Source organism: Anolis sagrei, chromosome 1 (assembly GCF_037176765.1).
Source record: "Anolis sagrei isolate rAnoSag1 chromosome 1, rAnoSag1.mat, whole genome shotgun sequence".
Taxonomy (NCBI): Eukaryota; Metazoa; Chordata; class Lepidosauria; order Squamata; family Dactyloidae; genus Anolis; species Anolis sagrei.
The window spans coordinates 325219123-325241465 of NC_090021.1; the positions used below are offsets into that span (position 1 = coordinate 325219123).

The following is a 22343-nucleotide window of genomic DNA, read 5'->3' on the forward strand; positions in this document are numbered from 1 at the left end:
GTTTTTTGTGGAATGACTCTTGAGACTGTATTTGAAGGATTGTGGACTTTTGGCTATCTTGGAATCACTTTTTGAACTTTGATTCTCCTTTTTAGATTTGCTTGTTTTTATATACTCTTCTCTAAATAAACTTTTACTTACTGGATTATCTGGATATAGTGTGGTTTGTGGTGAAAAGGTGTTTCAGGACTCTAGTGCAACACACAGCCACATCTGCTAAGGTTAGAATGGGTGCCCAAGCAACCAACCAGAAGGAGAGGCTCACACACCAAAGGAGCAGGGAGATCTGTGTCTGGCATGGCATAGTAGCAGCAACACAAGGAAGTGTTGCCATTCTGCAGAGGACCCGTGTTGGCTCCATTGGAGCCAGCACAACAAGAAAGTCTCCTGTGTTGTAGGATAAGCCTCCAACATCATTTCCACCCTGGCTGGGGGCAGAGTCTCCTCCAGAACTTACTTACTTACTTAGGCGATCCCTCGTTGTCCAAGAAGGATTGTCTTCCAAGATCGGTGTACTGGTGGTGGGTACATAGGTGACTGTGGAGCCCTATTCTTGATTTGCATCTTCACCCGCAGTGAGGGTATTGGTTTCCAGGTGGAAGGCAGTTCGGGTCAGGGGTTGGTTTGATGCGCCTTCCTCTTGGCATGTTTCTCTCATTTGCCTTCCATTCGTGCCTCTTCAAATTCTACAGCACTGCTGGTCACAGCTGACCTCCAGCTGGAGCACTCAAGGGCCAGGGCTCCCAGTTCTCAGTGTCTATGCCAGAGTTTTTAAGGTTGGCTTTGAGCCCAACTTTAAATCTCTTTTCCTGTCCACCAACATTCCGTTTTTCATTCTTGTGTTCGGAGTAGAGCAACTGCTTTGGGAGACGGTGGTCAGGCATCTGGACAACATTGCCAGTCCAGTGGAGTTGGTGGAAGACCATCGCTTCAGTGCTGGTGGTCTTTGCTTCTTCCAGAATGCTGACATTTGTCCGCTTGTTTTCCCAAGAGATTTGCAGGATTTTTCACAGGCGATGCTGATGAAATCATTCTAGGAGTTGCATGTGACTCTGTAGATAGTCCACGTCTTGCTGATGTATAGCAGGGTTGGGAGGACAATAGCTTAATAAACAAGCACCTTGGTATCCCTACGGCTGTCCTGGTCTTCAGACACTCTCTGCTTCATTCGGAAAAATGCTGCACTTGCAGAGCTCAGGCTGTGTTGTATTTCTGTGTCAATGTTGACTTTTGTGGAGCGGTGGCTGCCAAGGTAAAGGAAATTGTCAACGTTTTCTAATGTTACATCATTATGCTGTATTTCTGGCATTGGAGAGTGATTAGCCGGTGACTGCTGGAAGATGACTTTGGTTTTCTCGATATTCAATGACAGGTCAAGCTTCTCGTTTGCTTCTGTGAAGGTGTTTAGAGTGGCTTGTAGGTCTTTTGAATGTGCACAGACGACGCTGTCATCAGCATACTGGAGTTCTATAACAGATGTTGTAACCTTCGTTTTGGCTCTCTGCTGAGGTTAAATAGCTTGCCATCTGTCTGATAGATGATTTCCACTCCAGTGGGAAGCTTCCCATCAACAAGATGAAGTATCATAGCAATGAAGATGGATAAGCCTCCAAAATCATTTCCACTCCAGTTGGAGGCAGAGCCTCCTCCAGAAGTTACACAACGTCGTGTAATGGCCAGCGTAGGGCTCCGTCCCCAAAACAGGGTAAAAGCATCCTAGGTTGTATCCAAGATGCAGCACTCTGTTCAATCAGTTGCTTCAGACCCTTGGATCATTATTCGAAGATTTGGACTAAGCTCCAGAGTGGATTCACTGCCTCACTATCATGCACAGACCTATGCAGGCACACACTTTTTAGATCAATGAGAGTGTGCGTGGCCAGAGGCATAGTATCAAATGCATCAGTTTCCAGGAGACGAGGTGAGCCAGCTGCCATCTCAAAATCTCCGTCACATGATTGGCAGCCAGAGATACCGAATGCCTGAACAGGAGTTTCACTTCATATAATTCCATAGGGAATGTTGCAAACTGAGCTTTCCTCTTTTTTCTTGAAAGCTTCAAGTTGAGTTCCACTTCTTGGTCGTGCTAGAATAGTTTCCATTCATTAATATTTCTTTCTCAACATGTCTCCTAGCAACAGCTCTTAAGAGACAGAAAAATAAGAAGCTGCCTTTTAATCAGTTCTGGCTGTAGTTCTGATAAGTCTCTCCACTGTAGGTGTGGGAGACCTTTGGACCTCCAAATGGTTTGGACTTCTACTCCCATTAGACCCACCTAGCATGACTAAAGGTAAGAAATTATGGGAATTGAAGTCCAGATCATCACAAGGGACAGAGGTTCTCCAGCTCTGGTCTGCTTTGATTAACGGTCCAGAGTGCCCTGTCAACCTGAGCCTTTGAAATGGCGAAGGGGATTCTGTTGGGGCGAATGGATCATGACCTGTTAGGATCACTGACCATCGGGGTATAGATCATGAACTGTTAGGATCACAGCCTAATCAGGGTAGCAGAGTTTATTTGGTATTGGATGATCACTGGGAATATAGATATTTTGTTTCTGTTTGATGCTTTCAGCAGACAATGATGCAAGCAGACTTCTTTTTAAAGATAACAAGTTTTGTTTTACTGATAACTTCATGTATTTCAAGATACAAGCACATTTCTTGTCAAAGGCTAAAAAAGTCATACTCCCCCTCTATTCTGCCTTGGTCAGACCACACCTGGAATATTTTGTCCAATTCTGTGCACCGCAATTGAAGGGAGATGTTGACAAGCTGGAATGTGTCCTCTCTTAGGGGTGCATTGAATGCGATTTTCCTGCTTCATGGCAGAGGGTTGGACTGGATGGCCCATGAAGTCTCTTCCAACTCTGTGATTCTATCAAAGATCAACATACACACTAAGGACATAAATATATGCGTACAGTATGTGATAATGTTGAGTTGCATTATTTGCCTTTATCTTAACATTTAGTCAAAAACAAAGGACTATCTGAAGAATATTCAATGCCTGGAGACTGAAAAGTGGAATAAAGAAGAGCAGCCGGAAGCTCTGCAAAGCCCATACGAGTCATTCCTCTCCTTTGATATTCAACAGGTATTTGCCTGTGTGTGTGTGTGTGTGTGTGTAGTACTTGCCTTTTCTTTGATTCCAAGGAAACAGAAAAATTACCTTCTGGTATGTAGGAGTCACCCACTGTGCTAATTTATGTTAGTCACGTACTTGTAGAGCGTATTAGCAAAATGGAGTTTATTACAACTTTTTAACACTGCCACCACTTGCTTCCTAGGTACAAATTAAGCCTGCTGTCAATTGTGTCACAGACATAATAGGCATCTGATTTTTTTTTCATTTCATTTTCGATAGAAAAGAACAGATTTATTAGAAAAGGTATTTAATGGGGTAAAATCCACTTGCTCCCAGGCCTATGTGGCAACCTCAAAAAGAGAAAAAGAAGGAAAAAGGGACTACAGCCAGAATGAAGGCCACCCACATTTAAACAGTAAGAAGGAAACAAAAGTGCCTTATAGTTTGAGGGACTGAGAAATAATGAAGCCAGAAGGACTTAATTTTCACAGTATTCAGGGGGCTGAGTCATTTCAATTAAATAACACAAGAAAAGGATTGCGAGGTAGTGGAGGGAAAAAAATGTTTAGGTGGGAAGGTATATTTATGTATGTGAGCACACACACACACTCTGTTTCTCTTTCATGGAATTATAATACATTTTCAATAGCTAGGAAAGCAGTTGTGGATTGTGTTAGAAGGTATGTTGGGTCCTTTATAGAGTCACCCAATAATTTTCAGCATGTGTTGGTTGTGGGGCTCCCCATGAGCTTTCTCATTTTAGGGAGGAAATATGTTAAAATCGGGGGCATGTAAATTGTGGTCAATGCCTTACATTTGGCCTAGATCTCATTACGGGGCTCCCAAGGCTTCAAACCTATATATACCACTGAAACCTGATAGCAAATATGCTACTGAATTTCAACAGCAAATTGCTAAGTTATGAAAAGAATTACTAATTTTCAATGATGTTTTTTTGTGATTTATTTCCAAGAACTGGCAGTGTAATTTGCCGATTTATTTTGGTGGCCAGACACACCACCTGTGGACTGATTGAACCTAAAATAGTAGGACTTCTTCTAATATTCTTAGCATAAAATATTTCTTGATTTCCAGCTTACCTGTCCAAATGTTATCTCCCCCTATGAACCATCTGAGGTTAAGATCATCTGGGGAGGCACTGCACTCAAACCCACCCCCCTTGCAGGCTCAACTGGTGGGACAAGTGATACGGCCTTCTCAATAGTGGCCCCTTGGCTTTGGAACTGCCTCCCCAAGGAAATTAGATCAGCTCCCTCCTTCCTGACCTTCAGAAAGAAAGTTGTGGGACCAAGCATTTGCCCAATGATTCCCAGTGCAACAACGATTTCTCAATAATGAACAATGAAAATTGGAATGGCTCCTGGAATATGCTTATGGGCTGTGTGATTTTAAGTAGTTGTTTAAAGTGATGTGTCCTCAGATCCATTTAATTTCTTGGAGTCACACAGAGAAAACGATCCAAGAGAGAGTGAATGAGTAAATGCATCTACTTGTAGAATTAATACAGTTTGACATCACCTTAATTGCAATGGCTCAATGCTATGGAATCCTGGGATTTGTAGTTTGTGAAGCACCAACACTTTTTGATAGAGAAGTATAAAGATTAGTAAAACTCAGATTCCCATGATTCCATAGCATTAGGCCATGGCAGTCAAAGTGGTGTCAAACTGCATTAACTCTACAGTGTAGACTCCATCTGTCAAACTTGACAATACTGGCTAACTAGACCTGTGGCCTGACTAAACATAAGACAGCTTCCTATGTCCTAAAGAAATTGTTTTTTTTTTATATTAATAAAGATTTTGATAGACAGATAGCAATGAATTCCTCTTCCCCGCTGAATATTCAGTTCAAATGAGATTACTTTTCATGTCAGTTCTAAAGGTTATGGATGTCATTGTGTTATTTTTAAGTTTAGTTATGCCTATTAGTAATCTTGCTTTTACAAAAATGCATGATTCACTAAAAATGCTAAGAATGGCCAGAGAAAGAAGGGCAGAATGGGTCAGAAGCTGATTTCTTGTTTTGAAACAAGAAGTGCATTTCCTGTTTGCAACCTGCTTGCAACCTATTTAAAAAGTGAATTGCTGCTCACATTTTAAATAGGTTGAAAGAAAGACCATTTAGTCACTCTGTCATCAACACATCTGCTCTAGTCTTGCAGATTCAGGCCATAGCTTCCTTGAAAGAATCTAACCCATCTGGAATGCCTTCTTCCTTTCTTCCTACTGCTGTCCTCTACCTTACCAAGCATTATTGTCTTTTCTAGTGAGTCATGTCTTTTATGACATGTCAAAAGTAAGATATTCTCAGCTTTTTAGGAGAATTCAGGCATGATTTGCTCTAGGACAATTTTTGGGAGTCCACAGGATCTCCAGAACTCTTCTCCAGGGCCATGTTTCAAAGGAGATTATTTTCTTCCCATCCACCTTCTTCACTATCCGTCTCCCACAACCATGCATAGAGCTTGGAAATACGGTAGCTCAGACAATACTAACTTTAGTATTTAGTGAGCTATTTTGACACTTCAGGGTCTTTTCTAGTTCCTTCAAAGTTCTAGGGCACATCTACTGACCATATAATGTCAATGCCTTCCAACTGCAGTGGCTACAAAACACACACCACCAAAGCATGCAACAAACCTGATCCACCCTAATCATCGGCACAGCAAAACAGGATTCTGTCAAACTTGTTCCCAACTGATGTAAGTGGTCAGTGTAGATGTGCCCCTCCATCTTTTGAATTCTCTACTGCTATCTACAGGCTGATTCATGATTGAGCCAAAGTAGAGGAAATCTGGAACTATATAATCTCATCACACTAGAAAATGAATCCACGTTAAATCTGGTTGCTGTCTCCTGCAGAATTCTGTGGTTTGTAGTTTCGGGAGGAGCCTTTAACAGCCTCACTAAACTACAAACCCCAGAATTCTGCAGGAGGCAGAAACCAGATTTAAAGTGAATTCATTCTCAATGATGATTAAGTAGTATATCACTGTCTTCATTATTTACTTTAAAGTGATGTTAATTATCTGAGGTCATTATTTATTTTCTCAGTGTTCAACCGTAAACCTCCCTTTGCACTTTCTTCCTTGACTTTTCTTCACTAATCATTCCAAGTCTTTCCTATTTCCTGCTTGTAGTTGATATTCCTTCCTCCAATTTCATGCCTCCTTCCTCTGAGTCTAATCCTGCTTTACATATGATATGTTTAGCATGCAAATTTTCAAAAATGAGTGCAAAATTCCAGTCTTGCCAGATCTGCTTGCCAACTGGAAACTGTTACATTTCTCCATGTTCAGTCCTACCAGTTGCCTCTGGTCCAGAATAGAAGATATGCATTGGGGCAATCAAATGTTTGGCACACCCATTTCTTTAAGAGCAATCCCAAGTTTTTCTTGATGTACACAATCAAAGGCTTTGCTATAATCCATAAAGCACAGGTTAGGAAGAGGCATTTAACATTCTCAGCCAAAGATTTCTAATGTCCCACCAAACTCTCAGGTTCTATAGGAGGTTGCCATGGCATTTAAAGTGTGGCATGAAAAGGTCTTTCACCTATAGCTTGTTTCACATAGGCGGCCTCTGTTCTCTTGCAGTGCAAGTCTCCACTTTTCCCATGAAAATGTGTTCAAGAAAGTGGATCACGTCAAAACTATTATATTAATGTAGTAAGCACAATTCTTGTTTCTGCATCTGTTAAATTCCTTGTCCCCTTTTTCTGCAGTTCATTAGCGAACATGTGATAGAGACTGGAAGCATTTGCAAAAAGCTGGAAAAGGAAGTTCTTGAAATTTCCATCAAAGAAGTGACAGATTTCTTACCATGGTAATTATTACTGTTGCCGCTATTGGTGTTGTGGTTATATCTTGCTTTTATTGCAATTGGAACTCAAGGGGACCCACAATGTAAAAAAGAAAAATACAATTAAGAACATATAACAAGGGAATATTAAAGTAGAATTATTGAATGAAAACAATTCACCCCTCAGTAAAATAATAAAATGCAATTTAAAATTATAGCAAGCTATTATAACCACTTAGTTAAAAGCACACAGCACCTCTTAGCCCCTTAGCCATTTCTCTCCAACCTCTTCCCATTTTTTTTCTTTTTGAAAAAAAACCCCTATTATTTTTATTGGTTTTCTCTAAATGGAACTTAGTCATAGAAAGGAATGTGCTCATGAGAGCTTAGGCATATTCAGAGTAAATAGTACTAAGTTTAATTCTATTTTAATGTCTATAGATAACTTGAATATTGTATTGTTTTTATTAGTGTTGTGTGCAGAATTGGTTCCTACCATTTTTACCGTTTCTTTCATGAAAACAAAAAATGGGAAGCCCCCTCCCTGGACGAAAGCCTGCTTTCATCTGCAGCCAAAATTGCCTCCTTTCCTTGGAAAGAGAATGTGTGTGTGGTGGGACGCACAGGCAGGCCTAGAGCTCGGCTGCAGGTACACACACACATTCTCTGAGAATGAGTGTGTGGTGGGGCATGCTGGCAGGCCTGGACTGTGCCTTCAGCTAAGTGCCTCTTACACTAGAGTAAGAGGCATTTGGCTGCAGGCAGGCACGTGTACTTTCTGGGCCTGCCTACACATCCTGTCACACATGCACTTTCTGAACGTACGTGTATGGCGGGGCATGCAGGCAGGCCCAGAGCGCATCTGCAGCTGAGCACCTCTTATTCTACAAGCAAGCATGTCTGCACGCCCCACCACACATGCACTCTTCAAGAGTGTGAGTGTAGCAGAGTGTGCAGGCAGGCCTGGAGCACACCTGCAGCTGAGCATCTCTTTCTCTAGAGTAGAAACAGCAGGTGCCAGGTAAGAAGAATGAAAGCACATGGTGGGAAGGGGAGCCAGTGGGTGGAAAGCCTCCCCTCCCATAATGGTCCAATTTTCAGGGAACCAAAAATAACCCTCCCGATTTTGGGCCCCCACCAAAAGCCAGGATAGAAACAAGTCAAGGTTTACCCTAGATGCACATCACTAGTTTTTACCACTGTTCACCATTTGAGTCTCTTTTAGGAAAAAATACAGTGTATAATAATAATAATAATAATCCCATCCAAAATGAAACTAAAACAAGTTTGCCTTGAACTTTGGAATTTAGCCCCCAAAAAGCTGAGTGAAGTAAGTTGTTTGCAGTTAATACTTTACCTTATAAAGCATGGTGAAATAGAAGGAAATTGCTCACCTGGATCATGAACATATCATTTCTGAAATGTGGCTGAGGTTACAAAGGCACAATTGAATTAACAAAACAGGCTGAATTTCCATGTCTGGAATCCTACTTTTAATTTGGATTTTAGGTGTGATTAACCTCTGATATATTAAAAGAGCTTTAGTGAAATCTAAAACACATTATATTTTGTACAGCTATAATAAAACCTTAATGCTTAAAAGAGATATTTTTTCATGTAACTAAACCTTTAAACTATATACTTCTCAGAGATGTGAAAAAAGAACTGTGAATTGTAACTTCATTCTCATGTTATATTAAATTTGGAAACTTTGCCTTTTTTTCTGCATGAAAATTCACATGCACTTTTCCATCACACAGTCTTCCTAAATGGATTTTTGTATACATTTTTTCCAAATGAGTAAAATGTTTTTCAATTGGATGAATTTTAGTGTTTTATGGTTTTATGCATATTGCATATCATTTCTCTGAAATGTGCAAATTTCAAATACAAATAACATATCATTTGCTCTGTTTATGATAGATTGTGAGTCATTTTTAATATATATAATTCTGTTACAGCTTTGGGAGAACATTTCTGGACTGGGAGAACATTACAGATAGTCCCCGGTTTGTATCAATGATGGTGGCCTATATTAACAACTTCCATGACTTGAGGTAAATTTGCTGTTTGAATCTTGTTTCCAACTTGACAGATCTTACATGTTGGTAAAGCAAAAAATCATTACAGTATGCATTTTTGGTGTAGAATGTGTAGAGATATTATTGCAGCAATGTTACATTTTCCCAAGCTTGCAACACTGGGAAATTAGGCTAGACCTATAGTAGCATATAACCCAGCTTCTGAATCCAGATTATCTGATTTGAACTGGATTATATGAGTGTGTGCTGCCATATAATTCAGTCCAAAGCAGATAATTGGGATTCAGAAACTGGATTATATGACAGTGTTGATAGAGCCTAAGATTACAACATGAACCAGGCTTAAAGTAATTTCTTTTTTTTTTAATAGGACATCACGAGTAACTGGACAGTATACTAATTTGAAAGAAATATTTTTCAAAAACTAAAGTAATCATAAAACTGCAAACTAATTGCCACTTTAAAAGATGTAATTTTGCCACTGGGTTGTTGTGAGCTTATGGCCTGTGAAGCCATGTTCCATAAACATTATCTCCTGTTTTTGGAACATCACCATACAGCCCAGAAAACTCACAGCAACCCATGAAAGCCTTCAATAACACAAATTTTGCCATTGCTTTCTCTTAGGATGAGAGAATATGACAGAGCCAAAGTTTCCATGGCTGAAGGAGGAGTCCTAGAGTGCATCTACACTGCAGAGTTAATGCAGTTTGACACTACCTAAACTGTCATGGCTCAATGCTATGGAACCCTCGGATTTGTAGTTTTACAAGGTCTTTAGCGTTCCCTGCCAAACAGTGTTGGTGCCTCAGCAAACTAGAAGCTCCCAGGATCCCACAGAATTGAGCCATGGCAGTTAAAGTTGTGTCAAAATTAATTAATTCTGCTATATAAGTGTACTGTACTCATCATTTGATCCTCAAAGCACTACTCCACACTGGCACTCACAACATACAGATACATCAACTGAAAATTAGTTGCCTGACTTCCTTTCTAGACAATAGCAGGGGAAAGGGGCCTTTCACAGTGAACATCAGGCTGGTAAATACTGATACGCCTCCTCCATATGTATGTTATTGAATAAGATATATTGGTTTGGTCTCTGTTTCCAGCTCTCAGTTGAGTCTCCAAATCCTACATATTCAAACAATTGAAATGTTCCTACAGGGTGTGGTTCTGTTTCATCAGCTGAACAAGTTTTAGAAGAGGATTAGATGAATTTATAGGGGATTAAGACTATCAGAAGTGTGTAAACAAACAAAACTACAGTTCCCTATGGTTATCAGGGTTCCACCTTCAAGCCCCCCCCCCTCCCACTTTTCACAGAAATGTACACAGATTGACACTCCCTTATCTGAAATTATTTGGATCAGAGGTTTTCAGATGTTAGTTTTTTCAGTTGCTGAATAATTATATTTGCATTTGCATAAAGAATGAGAGATGGGGAAGTGGCTACTAACACATCAAATATCTGTTGAGTTTTTCTTCAAGGGTTGTCTTTTAGCAAAGAAGCCTAGCCCCCTTTCCCCAAATGCAAAAATAGGCAACTGGTGGCAAAAAAGTTTCAGTTTTTGGAGTGTTTCAAACATTGAATTGCTGGATAAAGGAGACTAGCTTGTATTACTTTCCATGAGTATCATTCTAAAAGTATGCATTCTGTGTGCATTTTGAAAACTTGGATTTCCTCCTATTTATTTATTTATTTCACAGTTTTCTATACCGAGCTTCTCAACCTCATTGAGGGACTCAGCCCGGTTTCCAGCCATAAAAACATATACACTCATTAAAATATCATATATCACAATTACAAAAACAACTTTAAAAACACTATATATAAAACTACAGTGGTCAGTCGTCCTATTAAGATGGATCTACATCAACTTCCATCCAGGGTCCTATGGTGTTGTCTCATTCATCCTACTAACTAATGTTCATTAGCTCACAACTTTAAAATGTATATATTGTGATGTACATATTTCAAACTTACATTTATTGAATATTTTTGGTGCACTATTAATGTACAAGTTCATAAATGCATGGTTTTAAGATTGCAAGGTGTGTTCAGGCTCATGCAATCATAGCAGCAGACATCTGCATGGCAGTTCATGGAAAATATCAGCCTTCCAGATGTTTGTGCAACAACTCCCAGTAACCCAAACAGGATGCCCAATGGACAATAATGATAGGACTACTGATCCAAAATATCTCATAGTATCAGGATGCCTAGCACTGAGATACTCTTTGGTATGATCTCATCGCAGGTGGCGCAATGGGTTCAACCCTTGTGCTGGCAGGACTGCTAACCAAAAAGGTTGGCGGCTTGAATCCGGGGAGCGGTGTGGGCTCCTGTCTGTCATCTCCAGCATCTCATGTGGGGACATGAGAGAAGCTTCCCACAGCATGGTAAAATATTCTGGCACCCCCTGGGCAACGTCCTTGGAGACAGCCAATTCTTTCACACCAGAAGCGACTTGCAGTTTCTCAAGTCACTCCTGACACACACAAAAAATATAATCAAATGGTTCTTATTTTCCAAAAAATATTTAAAGATGTCATTCAGAAACTCTCTCTTTCAGTAGGTATTGTTTCACCTCTACAACAACTCTTGACCAGTAAATACGCTTCTCTACCTACACAGAGAGGTTGCTTTATAAACCAATCTCTCTTTCTCACACACACAAACACATACAAAATGTGTGGATGCTCAAGTTCCATTTTATACAGTGGCATAATAAAATGGTGTCCCTTATATAAATGGTCAAAATCAAAGTTTGCTCTCTGTAATTATCAAAATCTGGGATTATGCTTTTAGAATTTAAGTACTGGCATTATATCACCTCTAGATGGCACGATACAACAAGTAATTAGCAAGAAAGGAAAGGCTGTAGCTGGGAAATCCAACTCTTTCATAACACATTTTTTCCTGACAAGACATCTGAGCAGTTGTTGTTACAAAAACATTTAATCACATATACGCTAAGAATTCACACTGTGCAGAAATAGGTTTCTTCGGGTAAACATGTAATTGCTGTGTCAAAGCTGTTTTTTTTTAAGTTAGCTGTTTTGGCATCATTGAATCACACACATTTAATCTATGGAGTTCTCTGGAAAGGTCAAATGTTCAGGGTACATGCTGCATTTATCAAAGCTGGAAACACTTATGATAGTTTTCTGTCCCTACATGGGCAATGACCCAAGGAGCTGTTTGTCTTTGGAAAAGTGATGTTCAACATGACAGCGCCAATCACTCTGCCACAGAACAGACTCTAGTGGCCTCTTGTGGATTGTCTCAGAACTATCTGAATAGCGAAAGAATGGAGGAACTTGTCTTCTGTTGAATCAGACTGTTGTTTCATCTGGGGGATCAGACTAGAAGAAAGGCCCTTCATTACTTCAGATCCTCCCTCATTAGAGAAAGACATCTGTTTGACCTAACTATTTTTGTTGGATGGTTGGTTATTATGGGTAGGCATAACTTACTTTGCAAGTCTGATTGAGGCTTACATCGGCAAGGAAATTTGGTTGTTGGAAGTAAAGCCAAGGACAAGATCTTGGACCAGAGGATCTGACTCCTGATCTGAAACGCACCTTAAAGCCAGTCAGTTATCCCAAATAAAAAGAGGTCTGTGGTGCTGGAGAGCAGGACACTGCAGGATGACATGATCACACTTATCCCACCAGGAAAAAATTGCAGTGCCCAAAAGTGGGGCTCTGCAAGATGGACCTGTCTGGTCACATCATCCTGCAGAGCCCTAGTGACCAACTCCATTGTTTGGACCAAATTTAAAGTGGGTTTTTCAAGGGCATTTGTGATCATGGCAATGGTACTACAGTCATAAAACTGAGTTAAAATGATTATGCAATCATAAACCTTAACTTACACCAGCATAACCGATTAACCTGGGCCTGCTCTAGGAGAGAGGTAGCATATAAATTAAATAAAAAGTAAAACTAGATGCCAAAAATGCATTCCCTTTAATATCAAGTTTGGCCCTAAATCCCTGTCTTCCTTGACTCGCAGCGGACTTTCAGGGTTTCAGGCAGTTGTCTTTCCAAGTTCTACCTGAAGCTGACAACACTTGACATTTGGATGTTCTATATCTAAAGCAAGCATGTTCTCCCCTTTTTCATCTTATCAGAGGGAGCCAGTCCATGTATAGTATTTTCCTCCATATTCCACAGCAAGCAGAGAGAGGTGTAATCCCACCACCCTGGAGTAAGGCACCATGGGAACCTGTTAACTACAATGGCTGCTTCATTTCACAACACACACTGGCATATTCATTGATGGCACAAGATCAGATGCACCATATTGAGTTCTTATTCCTCATGGTTATTGTTGTTGTTGTTGTTTATTCATTCACTCATTTCTGATTCTTCGTGAACTAATGGTCCAGCCCATGCCAGAGCTCCCTGTCGGTCATCACCACCCCCAGCTCCTTCAAGATCAACCCAGTCACCTCAAGGATGCCATCTATCCATCTTGTCCTTGGTCGACCCCTCTTCCTTTTTCCTTCATTTTTCCCCAGCATAATTGTCTTCTCCAAGCTTTCCTGTCTCCTCATTATGTGGCCAAAGTACTTCATCTTTGCCTCTACTATCCTTCCCTCCAATGAGCAGTCAGGCTTTATTTCCTGAAGTATGAACTAGTTGGATCTTCTGGTGGTCCAAGGTTATTGTTGTAAACTGCCTTTAAATCAACTTTACCTCGTGGTGATCCTATGCATGAGAGACTTTTGAGGCCTCCTCTCCAGTAATATAGACTCAGGGCCATGCCTTCCTTAAGGAGTATATCCATCATTAAAGTGTTTTTCCTTCTTTTTCCCCTACTGCTTTGCACTTTGCCAAATGCTATGGTCTTTTTTAGAGATCCGTGTCTTCTCATAATATGGACAAAGTCTGACAGTCTCATCATCTTGGCTTCTAGGGAAATTTCGGGCTTGATTTGCTCTAGCACCTATTGATCTGTCTTTTTAGGAGTCCATGGTAGCTGCAAAAGTCTTCTCCAGCACCACATCTAAAATGAATTTTTTTCCTATCAGCTTTCCTCACTGCCTAGCTTTCACAACCATATATAGAAATGTGGTCTAAAAAGACATGGACCACCCTAATTTCAACATTCAGTTATGTATCTTGACACCTCAAGATCTTGTCTTTCATAAATGCCTTTCCACGTACAAGTCTTCTTCTGACTTCTTGACTAATTTCTTCCTGATTGCTTGCTCATGGTAAATGCATGAATGTCCCATGACAAAAGATTCATGCCCAAAAATACTTCCAGAAATGAATGCAGATATATGGACTATCTTCAGGGCAAGTCGATAGATTTCTAATTCTCAAACTTGAAGGGGATGCCACAAAAATACAAGATTTGTTATGGCATATAGGAACTCATATAGTCTGTAATTTTATATGGTTCAGCACCATACAGTAGCTCTGAAAACAGTAGACTATGCTACACTGAGCCATACACCACCCCCCTGATTTACAAATCTGCCTCTGAAGTCCTTTCTTCCTCCACAACTGCCACCTCTCCACAAAAGTCAAAATTGACACTGAACTACAGCACCACCTGAGCTCTGCAAGCACAGCATTTTTCCAAATGAAGCAGAGTGTTTTAGGACCAGGACATCCGTAGGGAGGTCAAGGTGCTTCTTTATAAATCTATAGTCCTCCCAACCCTGCTATATGCCTGTGAAACGTGGACTGTCTACAGACATGACACTCAACTCCTGGACCGATTCCATCAGAGTTGCCTCCCAAAAAAATAAAATAAATAAAGGCCTGCAAATATCTTGGTAAGACAGGCAGAGAAATGTCAGCGTGCTGGAAGAAGCAAAGATCACCAGCATTGAAGTTATGCTCCTACACCATCAACTCTGCTGGACTGGCCACATTATCTGAATGCCCGATAACCATCTCCCAAAGTAATTGCTGTACTCCCAAACTCAAGAATGGAAAACAGAATGTTGGTGGATAGGAAAAGAGATTTCAAGATGGGCTTAACGCTAACATTTAAAACTGTGGCATACACACCAAGAACTTCGAAGCCCTGGCCCTTGAGTGCTCTAGCAGGAGGTCAGCTGCAAGAGAATTCGAAGAGGCACAAATGGAGGGCAAAAGGGAGAAACGTGCCAAGGGGAAAGCATGTCAAGCCATCCGGGACCACCTTCCACCTGGAAACCGTGAAAGAACATGCAGGTCACGAATAGGGCTCTACAGGGACCTACATATCCACAGTCAAGACACTACACTTGGAAGGCCTTCATATCTAAATTAAGCATTCCCTGTTTCATGGGGAGCAGGAAGAATCACAGAAAGACCTAGCTTCAGCCTTGTAGCCAAATGTGAAATGATTCTAGAAGTACCGAGGCCTCCAAAGTTTTGCAGTACAGCAGCAACAATCCGGCAGCTCCAAACAGCTGCACATCCATAATTCTTCAGTCCCTCAAAACCATTAATTTCAAAAAGCAGTTTAATAGAGCTCACAAAACCAACAAACTTTATAAGTGAGCTGCCAGTAGCAAATCAATGTCAAGTTGATAGGAATTTTATGTCCACTGAAATAAAAATCAATAGATAATGAACAAATAAGGTTTTCTTGATGTATTTAAGGACACATTAAATGTAATAGGATTGTCCAAGAAGTTTGTTTCCATCCTTGTACCTTGTTTGCTTCCTAAAAGTGATGGAGGTGTGGAAGGGAGAATCAGTGGGAATGACCATGGAGCAGGAGGAGATTGGGGACGCCTCTCATTGCCTACCCCTTTCTTTGGATATGGGACCAGAAATAAGCCTAGGTAAAGGTAGGGGTTTTCCCCTGACATTAAGTCTAGTTGTGCCCAACTCTGGGGGTTGGTGCTCATCTCCATTTCTAAGTTGAAGAGGCGGCATTGTCCTTAAACACCTCCAAGGTCATGTGGCCGGCATGACTGCACGGAGTGCTGTTACCTTCCTGCTGGAGTGGTACCTATTGATCTACTCACATTTGCATTTTTTCGAACTGCTAGGTTGGCAGAAGCTAGGGCTAACAGCAGGAGCTCAGTCCATTTCCTGGATTTGAACCTGCGACCTTTTGGTCAACAACTTCAGAAGCTCAGCGATTTAACCCACTGCACCTCGAGGGACTCCAAACCTAGCTAGAGCAAAACAATATATTTTTGCAAATCAAACATCTTAAACGTGAGGCACTGGAGGAGAAAACTAGTATTCGGAGAAAGGATTAAGCATTATCATCTTATTAGACATTTATTTAATTCAAATGCCCCACCAATTTTATTTGCCATTAATTCACACACATATTTTTGTTGGGGAAAGAAGTTTGCTCGTGTAATAAACATGTAGTTACAGGAATATCTTTGGGCAATACAGCTTCATTGCAAAATCTCTGGCTTATCCTAGTCAAGAATCTATGGATGTTACTCACTTCCTAAAATAAAACCTGTAAGATGAAGAGTCATAAGAGAATAAAGAATTTTGTCCACATGCTCTTTGTTCTTACTCTATTATTGTGGCTGATGCAAAATTTAGTACAATGGTGCCACTTAAGCAGACTTAAGGGTGTGGACTCATGTTTCAAAAGCTAGATTCCTATCTATAGGAATGCCTTAGTTACATCTTGTCTGGATTACACACTCTACGTAGAGCTACCTCTGAAGAGTGCTTGTAAACTTCAGCTGGTCCAAAGTGTTGCAGCCAGGTTGCTAACTAGGGCTGGTTACAGGGAATGAACAGCCCCCCCCCCCCCGTTAACTGGCTGCCAGTCTGTTTCTGGGTACAATTCAAAGTGCTGTTTATAACCTTTAAATCCTTACATGGTTCAGGTACAGGCTATTTGGCCAACCACATCACCTTGTACTAACCTGCCTGGGCCCTGAGATCTCTAAGAGAAGCCTTTCTCTCAGTCCCACCTCGGTTGATGGAAATGAGGGAGAGAGCGAGCTTTCCTTCTCAGTGGCTGCCCCTCAACTCTGGAACTCCCTGCCTTGAGAAGCCAGAATGGCCCTCTCCTTGTGATATATTTGTGCAGTATGAAATGGAGCATAACCAATATGATGGCACACCCGAGCCTTTGGAAAAACAATAGTGTCTGGCTTGACTCGAGGGCTATCCATGTACCTTCTGATAAGATCAAGACCCTTAGCACACAGAGGCACTTTAGGCAAGGTGAGAAGATAACCAAAATAAGTTTACTGCAAACAAGATGAATAAAGGGTTAACTCCACCTGGGACTATCATAAGGTAACTTAAAACAATACATTACAAAAGGAGATTTTGCTGGTTGCAGTCATCTCTCTGGAGTCTTCTGCCTCTGGTGCAAAGTGATGGTTTACAAGTTGTTGCCTATAAACTGTTTCAAATTTCTTTCTTGCAAAGCTTAAGCTGATCATGAGCTTCTGTTGTCCTTTAGACTGATGGTATAATAATACTGCTGAATGCAGGTGCTAAGGATGCCTGTTTTTTGGATTGCTTGGGCCTAGGGTTACCAGACAATGCCCAAGCCTCTAGTGCAGTGGTTCTCAACCTGTAGGTCCCCAGGTGTTTTGGCCTACAACTCCCAGAAATTTCAGACAGTTACCAGCTGTTAGGACTTCTGGGAGTTGAAGGCCAAAACATCTGGGGACCCAGAGGTTGAGAGCTGCTGCTCTAGTGTCTGTAGAAAAGGGAGGAGTCCAGCAAGAGAGCTCTATACAGACAAATGGAATAAACCAACTAAGGCTGGCCTCTGGGGGGTGTTATGTTCCACCCAAAAAGTAATACAAAGGAATGTATCTACACTATTGGAAAGATCTATGAACAGGGGGAACTGAAGCAGAGGAGAGGAAAAGGCAGAGCCAAGACTTCACAATCAACTGTGGTTAATTTAAGTTAGTCGTAATGCTAAGTTGTGATTAAAGAGCATGGAGAAATTTGATGTAAGAAACAGGACGGGCCAGGAAGGCGAAAACAGGACAGGGAACAAGATCTTGAAGTGATGCCAATTTAGCAGAGCTGTTACATCTTGGAAGGAAACATTCAGATGGGTTGATACAGGACAATGCAGTTTGGCCAGAGACATGTAGACAGGGAGTACAGCATGCATAAGAGCTAAATTGCTAAGTTTATCCAACCCATTGAGACTTCTGTTTGCAAAACATCAAACTCTGAGCTATTTTCCCTCTTTGAGTTTAGTTAAAGTCTAGTGTTAATTGACATGGATTCTGTAGTTTGAATTTGGTTTCTGTGTACTAGCTTATTCAAGTCCAGACCACATGTGCTCCCCTCTCCAAACCTTCAGGTGGATGTAAAATGTTAGCAGCTAAGGTTGGCAAAGCAACATGCAACCCCTGGCTTCTTTCCCTTCCTTTGACAAGAGTAGTAGCCTGCAGTAATTATGCAGTATATCGTAAGACATGCCTGATCCTCCAAAATTGTTGAACTACAGCTCTCACCATCCTTTGTAGAGTTCCGAGATGAATGAGGAAAAGGAACGTAAAACTGTGTACACATAGGAAAGAGGAAATGTCTGGTATCTTGTAAGTGGTACATAAATGAAAACCTCTGTAGTTACTGACCTAGACCTTTGTCATCTCAAATGCACAATATATCCAAATTGTTTTTTCCTGTTGGATGGTTTTCAAGATGCTTAGAAATGGTTTACCACTATGCAGTGTGAACAAAAAGATCTCCTCTCTGTGGTCAACTGTTAGGGGTTTTTAAGGGGAATCTGGTCCTGGCATTACTTAGCAATTATTTCTACACCATTCCTAAATCAATCGCATACTTGCATTTGTACAACTCTGAGCTATTAACAGGAACACCTGTAATCCCTGATTTACTGCCTTACCGCCCCAGCATTTTTGAACCTTTTTCCTTGGAAATATCCGTTTTTCTAGGACATTGATTAAAATTTCTGTGTTTTAACTTTCAAGACTCACGGAGACCATTTTCCCCATAATACTTCCTTTTTCAATTCCCCTGAATTGCACATGACAGGCCTGATGAGTTTCATTCTGTCTTCTTCCTGACTGTTTTATTTATGGGGTTTTGAAGATTACGGGCCCTTCTAGAAAGTTGGTGGGTTACTTAGGGTAAAGACTGTAGGAAATATTTAAAGCATTTCATTGCTCATTGGCGTGCTTGATGATAACAGCACAAACAGATCATTAAGAAATACCAATTCAGATATAAGGTGCAAATGTGAATGCCTGCATGCAGGATACAAAACAACAAACCCACAGCCTACAGATGGAAATAATGGTAAAATTACGAACAGCATGACATTGGAAATTAGTCTTTCTATCCTAATTCTTGAAGTTAAATGCTACTTGGACAAGGAAAGTAGGAAGGAGGTGATTTAGATGGAATTTGGTCTGATTCAACAGGATAATTATTCTGCTTTTATATCCTTATTAGTGTGGAATAAAAGGCCAAATATTATTAACACATCAAAATGAGTTCAGGCCACACTTCTCCCTGCCATGACAGTATTCTTTGGGAAATGAATTTAGGATTGGCAGCACTCACTTTCAGTCTTCACGGGTACATTCAAGGAATTTCTGTACTCTATTTTTGCAGCTGATTGTGTTTGAACATTAGCCCACATCTCCCATTGTTTCAGTGATAAGGGCTCAAGCATCTCAAAATAAGCCAGTGTTTACTTTCCAATATATAAAATAAAGCAAGCTAAATATTTGGTTGCTGTGAGTTTTCTGGGCTGTATGGCCATGTTCCAGAAGCATTCTCTCCTGATGTTTCACCTGCATCTATGGCAGGCATCCTCAGAGGTTTTGAGGTCTGTTGGAAACTAGGCAAGTGAGGTTTATATATCTGGGGAATGTCCAGGGTGGGAGAAAGAACTCTTGACTGCTTGAGGCAAGTGTGAATGTTGCAATTGGCCACCTTGATTAGCACTGAATGGCCTTGCAATTCCTTTGTTGGCAGACATTAACTGGCCCTGGTTGATTCTTGTTTGGAATTGATTTTAGAGTTTTTTTCATACTGGTAGCCAGATTTTGTTCATTTTCATTGTTTCCTTCTTGTCCCTTTTTTCACGGCAGTTTCCCACTTTCTCAGCCCCTCTTTCTTACTCAAGTCTTTCCCACTTTCCCAACTCTCTTTGCTGCCTCAGTTGTTCCCCCTTCCCCAGTTGCCCCCTTCTCATCCCAATCTGTCTTACTTTTCCATCTACTCCTTTTCCAACCTCATTTATCACTTTTTCAACCACCCCTTCTCATTCCAACCTTTTCATGTTTCCAGTTCTTCTTTCCCACCCCCTTCCCACGCCAGTCTTTCCCACTTTTCCTTATTCATAAACATGCGGCATTTCCCCCAAAATGTATAGTTAAAATAAACTATGGTGATTATTGCAAGGATAGATAAGTACATTTACATTGAAGGTTAGAATAATGATTTAACCAGAGTTGGACAGTCTTATCTTAAATTAAAATTTTATGTAAATATTTTAAAAAATTAACCTATGGATGCCTCAATTAATGTCATTTTATTGGTAGCTATTTTTATTTTGAAATTTACCAGTAGCTGCTGCATTTCCAACCCTTAGCTTATACTCAAGTCAATACATTTTCCCAGTTTTTTTGTGGCAAAATTAGGTGCCTCAGCTTATATTTGGGTTGTCTTATACGCAAATATATATTGTATTCCAAAATTGTGCATGTGAATGGTTGAGATTGTGACCCCTTTGCTTTCTGATGGTTCAGTATACACAATATACACAATCTTTCTTTCATGTACAAAATTATTCTCAAATACTGTGTATAGGATTATCTTCAGGCTATGTCTTTAAGGTGGCTATGAAAGATAAATGAATTTCATGTTTGGACTTGAGTCCCATCTCCAATATATCTCATTACATATATGCAAGTATTCCAGAATTCAGAAATATCTGAAATCTGGAATACTTTGGCTCCCAAGTTTTTTGGATCAAGGATACATAACTTGTATCTACCTCATACAAGAAATTTGCACAGCACTTCTTAGATGGTTTTGCTTATTACTCTCATTCTTCACAATCCATGAATTTGTCAATACTTGCTATGAATTCCTACCAATCTCAGCCATGGATGGTTGAATCCATGGATGCTGAATCTGTGGATCCAGAGGGCAAACTATCTCAGTGGCTCTATGTCTTTGGTCCTCAGTTCCCAGAATCTGTTACTATTTGTCAGGGTCCTATTACTGTTTTAATGCCTACTGTTGTATTTAATTGTGATTTTATTACTGTAATTGTTAGGTAATGGCATTGCATCGCTACTATATGTAAGCTGTCCTGAGTCCACCTTTGAGGGTAGAGAAGTGACAGAATAGAAAAACTAGAATATAAATAAATAAATACCTGGAGCTTCATGGACTTGAAACCTGGAATATTTGGATTATGGAAGTGTGAGAACCACTACTAAACAGCATATTAAAGTGCACTTATGCTGAAGTCTCAGATCCCCCCCTCCCCCGACACACATACCATTTTTTTTTTGTTTTTTACTCTGTGAAAAGCCAAATAATAAACTGAGGAGTATTATTTAATTGGTGCACTGCTATGTTTTCCTTGCCTCGCCTTTTCCTTGCTTTGTACTAATTAGTACCAGTGTACTGTAATCAGCCTGGCGGGTAACCAATTTGCAAGAAGAAAATGCACAATTTAATTAAAAGCTTTTCACTTTACCTCCTATTCTGTTCCTGCTTGTTGCAGCTTATAATGAAGGCAGAGGTGGTAAAATCAGTTTGGATGTTTGGGAAGCATAGAAACGTAAAAAGTACTGGATCAACCCAAAGTCACATTTGATCCTGTTCCCAGGGTGGCCAACCAGCTGCCTCTGGAAAGCCAACAAAGGGGGGGGGGGGGGGCAAAACCTTCTACACCACTCCTCACAAACCTGTAGAAATTTAATGCAGAAGATTATCATGAGTGTTTACATATAGAGGTGGAATGTTGAAGTGTAACATATCTCACCATAGTCAGGAAGCCTGATTGCTTACACTTTTCCATACTACATAGTTATAACACACTGATTCCACTTTACCTGCTATGGAATTCTGGAGTTCACAGTTTGGAGAGGCACTAGAGTTATTTGGTAGAGATTTCTAAATCTCTCTTGCAAACAACAAATCTCAGTAGACCCGGGTGATATATTTATTTGTTCTGTCTGGTGATGACCGATTTCAAGACCTCTGTTGTTCCATCTTGTTCACTCCAGGATGATTCTATGTCATGTATTTCAACAGCATGGCACATGGCCAAATAAAAAAAAAGACTACTACTATATATTAGGCATGGGCAGGCATGTAACCGGGGGAGGGGGGCTTAGGGGGCTTCAGCACCCCCCCCCCCCCCAAATTCTCATGGTGGTCCGCGAGAAGGCCTTACTGGTGCATTATTTAAACTGTTATGTTT

The 22343-nt window shown here is 40.5% G+C and overlaps 1 protein-coding gene across 1 annotated transcript in view; it reads left to right on the plus strand.

The window, feature by feature from the left end:
- Positions 1-22343, plus strand: part of EXOC3L4 (exocyst complex component 3 like 4) — a 69185-nt gene that overhangs the window by 22882 nt on the left and 23960 nt on the right. The window contains exons 6-8 of the mRNA XM_060755105.2: positions 2974-3096; positions 6835-6935; positions 8873-8968. Of these exons, the coding sequence (XP_060611088.2) occupies positions 2974-3096; positions 6835-6935; positions 8873-8968 (320 nt within the window). The remainder of the gene's footprint in view (positions 1-2973; positions 3097-6834; positions 6936-8872; positions 8969-22343) is intronic.